The 5,497-nt window shown below is 35.3% G+C and overlaps 1 protein-coding gene across 1 annotated transcript; it reads right to left on the reverse strand.

Moving 5' to 3' along the window:
* Positions 1–200: 200 nt before the first annotated feature.
* LOC109007826 lies at positions 201–5,241 on the reverse strand. The gene is made up of 7 exons (XM_035683214.1): positions 4,979–5,241; positions 4,472–4,602; positions 4,203–4,292; positions 3,632–3,684; positions 2,214–2,316; positions 1,724–1,829; positions 201–545 (listed from the first exon to the last, which is right to left on the reverse strand). The coding sequence occupies exons 1-7, from the start codon at positions 5,193–5,195 to the stop codon at positions 529–531; spliced, it is 717 nt and encodes a 238-aa protein (XP_035539107.1). The 5' UTR covers positions 5,196–5,241; the 3' UTR covers positions 201–528.
* Positions 5,242–5,497: the final 256 nt, after the last annotated feature.

Below are 5,497 nucleotides of genomic sequence, written 5' to 3' on the forward strand. Positions count from 1 at the left end.
ATTTCTCTATATTTTTAAATATCCTCGATCAGTCGATTGAATACAAATAGCTCAAAACCAAAACCCCCGGTTTTTAACCTTTTGTGTACTACTCTTCTTGTTAAAGATATATTTGGACCTAAATGCGAAAAACTACATGCATTTTGTTTTGTTGTTTAGATGATGTTAGTTCGATAGAACATGAAAGAAAAACAAGCGTCTTTCAACTTGAGAAATTGTGCAAGATAAATAACTTGGATTACAGGGCAACACTATTACATGTAACTGCAAACTCACCGAATATGCTCTTCTCGCACCAAAAAACATGGACACCATGACCATACCATCTAATTTACTACTAGGAAACTCAACAATTATTATACCATGCGGTTATCTTTAAATAATCTCATAGACAGTATGATGCCAAATAAGCCATTTTTTTGCATGATATACAGAGTTTCCAAATTGCTAGCAAAAGTCAACAAACTAATATTAATACGGGTCTATCAGCACTCCTTGTAACTTGGGATTCAATGCCCTCTTCATCCACTATCCTACTTGCTTGCCTGGAAGGGAGAAGGGATAACAAGACAGACAAAGAGTCAATCTAGTGAATCAGATAGCCATGGACCAGCCAAGAGATCTGGCCAATTAATAAAGCTAGCCACAGTTGGAATAATCACTTTAACAGGATAGAGGATGCACCTTGAATAGATGCACTAAAAATCCCATTCAAGGTAGTTTTGCTACCCTGCTTTTTTACTAAGCAATTTCCAAATATAAACTTTTTCAATGCTATTGTATTTCTTTTTTTTATATAAGTAAATAGATAGCTTTATTGAATAGAATGAAACTAGGCAATGATGCTATTGTTTTTCTACAGGATAAATGTCTAGAGATATGCGCAAAAGCTTTTGAATTAACATATAATGTAAACAGTGCTGTGGAACATTGTCAGGAGTCTGCTAATTGTTGGCAAATAGCAATATTCGTCCAAATTTGACTGTTAAGATGAAGAAAGATAGGCAATGTGGAGCAATCTTATCATTAGAGCTTAATGGAGGGTGCAATTTGACAGTCAACTGTAGTTGGGGGTTACAATGTGTCAATTTTAGTAGTTTGTAATACAAAGCATAAAACACCTGGGATTTTTGGGTAAAAATGCAAAATCCCAAAATTGTTGAAAAATTTGGGAACATTTGGAAAGAGAAAAAAAGAAAAGAAAAGAAAACAATACAGAAACTCTGTTTTTTTATTGGCACCAGGTGTCTAAGATAAAGTCTCAACTAATTCTGGGAGTGCACAGGCCCTTGGTAAGAAGTTTCTTGCAAGTGCACAACTACACAGGAACTCTCATATCTAAGCTAACCACTTTATCAATTATTTGAGAGAATCACCATACAAGATTAAAAAACCTATGCAATGCTCAAAAAGTTCTAGCAAGTGTTTAAAAAATGGCTGTTCTCTTGAAATGAATTCCCAAAGGAAACAAAGTGTTACTTCATGATTCAGATGCAACTTTGATTCAAAGGAAATCTGAAATGGCATTAGGGTGAAATTGTCAATATAAAAACAAGAGAGAAGCATAAGTTACTACACAGGAGTAGGTGTATATAAAACGTCAGGAGGTTAAGAGTACCGTGTAAGAAGAGCACTGCAAAATAGCTAGGATACTTGATATGAATCCTCCCATGAAAGGAAAAAGAAAAAGAAAAACTGTACTCTGAGATAACTGTTAGCTTACTCTTTGCTTCCTCCAAAATCAACTGCATAGAAGAATCTGTTGTGAATCCCAATTTTAGCATGATTTCTTCCAAGCGCTTCACATTTTTCAAGTAGAGATAACCAACCTACAAAGTATATAATTGCTTGGTTAAGAAGTGAAAACAATTTCCTGATCACCACTTGACTTCTCAAAACATCAAAAATTGGATCACAAGAACATCTCTTTCTTGCCACAGCGAAAATAAATGATGTAGTCAGGTTCATTTGTAAAGTTTCCCCAAGTGAAGATACAAATAACATGCTACAAATAGATATATCTCAACACAACATGTCAAGCTGAAAACAACATTGATGGTCAACTTCCTTGCTGAAATTTCTTATCACTTATAAAAAAAACTTCCTTGCTGAACTGACAACTTTCAAAATAATAAAGCAACTGTCAACCAAATGTGCATTTTAATATAGATCAGTATTATCCGAATAAGGCCACAAAGGAACAAGAAACAGACTAATGTTTCCAGTGAAGATGCTCTATTATAAACTGCAGCACCAGCACGTCTCTTTGTCCGTGTTTTAGCTGAACCAATATTCTTTCCCCAGCGAAGAACATCCCTGCAATTTAAATCATAAATTTTGCAAGTTAATGTTGTGGTCTGTTACACACAAAGAACATGCCTTCATAGTTTTAGCAAATAGCAATAAACTTTTCTGATCGGTAAAAGGAGTTTTAGCAATAAACTCATAAATGATTTAAGCAGGTGTGTTTTTAAAGATTATACAAAGCATAGAACATACATAATCGTTCTTAGGGCAGAACAAATATGATTTTGTTGGTGAATGGATCAATCCTACTCTTGAATACTCCCCAACTTTTGCCACACAACGTGCTGCTATTTTTGTATTGTAGATATAACACCCACGTTACTAATGGCACATTTTCAAAATTGTGGAATCCCTGAAAGTCATTCTTCCAACCAATCTGCCAAACCTTGTACTTCACCTATTACCCTCAAAGACGACCACGCACAAATTAATGAAGTATTAGTATTTACTATGTGCCACAACGTCTTTGGAGGTGCTTTCAATTGAGTTTTAGAGAGGTATCAATACTTGAATCTCAATCAAAATATTACATGTATGAAGGCTAGCATCAAATCCGAGTGACAATTGAGCTTAAAATTCATGAAATCATTCTTAGTTGCTTCTGAAGAACCCAACCTCAATAGTGAACCTATTGAGCTTAAAAGCCTTGTCACTTATAATCACATATGCCATGAGGGACAATGTGAACTTCTGACACTTCCAAAATTACCTCCATCAATCATGTCACTGACAATATATTTCCCCATAAATAGCACCATCTAAATAAGCTATGGACTATCTACTTATTTATAAACAGATTATGGAGTTCACTGATGCTTGCAAATCATTTTTCTACGAGAACTTCATCTACTTCTTTTGGGAATGACTCTAAATGATCTCCTTAAGCCACGAGATGCTTCAAAATTACATGCTCTCCTTAGTTTTAACTAGTAAACTAGGTGCCCAAGTTGTCCATTCATTTTCAATCCATACTCATTCAGTCATTCTCATCTTCCACAAAACAAATTTTCCTTCAATTCAATTCCTTGACTTTAACTCAAATCTCTTCTTCCTACTTCCACTCACTAACGATTCAATATTCGACCTATTCCTGTCCTTGGAAACTCCTTGAAATAAGATGAGATGGTTTGTGTTTCCAATGACAGGAATAGGTCGAATATTGAACGTCCTTGGAAACTTTTTTCTGCCAGACTATTCTTTTCCGGCTGTCAACATGGAGAACAGGCATAAAAGAGAAATTTCGACTTTCATAATTCTTTACAAGACGAAGGTTCATGGCGGCAAAAGTAGAGTAAGATGATAAAGACCATAAATCTTCTAGTACCTTTCTTCTTCTGATAAGTATTTCTCACTAAGAAGTTTCTGGAGCAATGCATCCTGAAAGAAGAAACACCAATGTTAACATCTTTTGTCTATTTTCATCCGCCCAACAGAGAAAATGCAGAACTTAATTTTTTTTTAAAATTAAAAATCACATAACAGCAGCATAAAAAGATTCAGGAATGAGGAAACAGTCCTATACAAGTTAGTAGTCATAAAGAAATGGAACTGGACAGCTACAGGTTAGCCTGAAAATCAATAGCAGAAAACATAAAGGGCAACCGCACCCTATTACTTCCATCTCCCCAAGACATCTATTGGGAGCGAGCCCACATCTGACTCTAACAAAGATGACTTCTAGAAGAAACAAGATGTTTTACATGTTGAGGAGAGTGGGAGTTAGGGTATAGAAAAAGAGTAAACTGCATTAGACAGCAAAATCATCTTCAGCGCAGGAAGCTCAAGTAACAATTATATGTAAAAATCCCAATCCAAAAAAAAGAAAGGTTCATAACACCCCCATGATCATGCTTATTCAACTCAAATGTTCAAACAATGCCGGAACAAAATCTTACTTGTGCTTCACAACGTACAACTGCTGTCACACGATCATTGTATTCTTCAATATTCAGTGGAGGAAACAAAAAGTGCCTGCGAGCATACAGCTGCATATTTTCAGAATTAGTGGAAGTAAGATGTACAGGAAGATAAAATTCAACAGAAAATAAATCATATTAGTCGTTATATTGCAAACTTCACATTTTCATTAAATGTGCCTTTAAACAAATTTCTATAGCAGCAAATCGTAGTTACCACATGTCAACCACCAGAATTATAAACGAACCTCATAGATGCAATCACCAATATATGCTAATGACGCTGCATTAAACGCGGATCGAGGCTTCTGCACTTTTGGAGGACTCGGTAACCACCGCTCGTATCCCATATAACATTCATCCCGTTCCACAATTTCTTCTACAAATCGGTATTCAATTAAAAAACCATTACGAGAATACTTTGTTTATATCATGGTGAAAAACGTATTCAAAGAATTTGACTGCAACTTAAAATATCAAACCATTATCATCTGTTTCTTTCTAATAACTATTGTTTATAGAAAAACAAATATACTTTTTTAAAAAGAAACAAGCGCTAACATGAAGAAAAACGGAACAGACAAAAAGATTAAAAAAAGAAAAGAATGATGCAGGAAATTGGATTGCATGGGACTTCTCGAAATTCAACATTCTCCATCACCGTTTATTTCCCTTCCCACAAATTTTTCAGCCACCCAAAACAACGCAGAAGAAAAAGCTCACTAAAATACCAAATATGTACAGAGAGTAATCACCTACACTGCTGGGGCGCTTGGGGAGGTCCAAAACGGAGGGTTCAGAACGGGTCGTTGCGACAGATAAGGTAACGCTTGGTAGGGTTTTAGGCTTAGATGTGGTGTTAGGGTTTTTCGGGGGTTTTCGTGGGGCGTTGGGGTTGTAAGATAGCCTCTGGTGCGTGTCCCATGAGGCTCTGACCGCCACTCTCGGCGAAGGCACGGATAGTGTTTGCATTCTTCTTCTGGGTGTGGAGTGCTTCCTAAACCCAACGGCCGCGTTAAGCCCTTGATTGGATAACGTGCTTCAAAACATTTTATAATTTCCGAATAATATAAAATATCTTTTAATTTCGAATCTTAATTTTTTTTTATCTAATTATTATCTACACACAAAATTCACAGCTCATTCAAACTTCTATATAAAAAAAAATGCAACTTTTTTAAATTTTAAATAAAAATTTTTATAATTTTATAATATTTTTACTCAAATTATATGACTTTGTTATGTTTTGAAGATTCCAATGAAATTATCTCCAA

The sequence above is a fragment of the Juglans regia genome, chromosome 12, assembly GCF_001411555.2.
Source record: "Juglans regia cultivar Chandler chromosome 12, Walnut 2.0, whole genome shotgun sequence".
Lineage (NCBI taxonomy): Eukaryota > Viridiplantae > Streptophyta > Magnoliopsida > Fagales > Juglandaceae > Juglans > Juglans regia.

Excerpts from the sequence above, each read along its gene's own strand:
- LOC109007826 (XM_035683214.1), bottom strand. The coding sequence starts at position 5,195 with ATGCAAACACTATCCGTGCCTTCGCCGAGAGTGGCGGTCAGAGCCTCA. Across the intron at positions 4,603-4,978 it reads CAAGCGCCCCAGCAGTGTAG|AAGAAATTGTGGAACGGGAT; the intron begins GTGATTACTCTC and ends ACCGATTTGTAG. Across the intron at positions 3,685-4,202 it reads TTGTACGTTGTGAAGCACAA|GATGCATTGCTCCAGAAACT; the intron begins GTAAGATTTTGT and ends TTCTTCTTTCAG.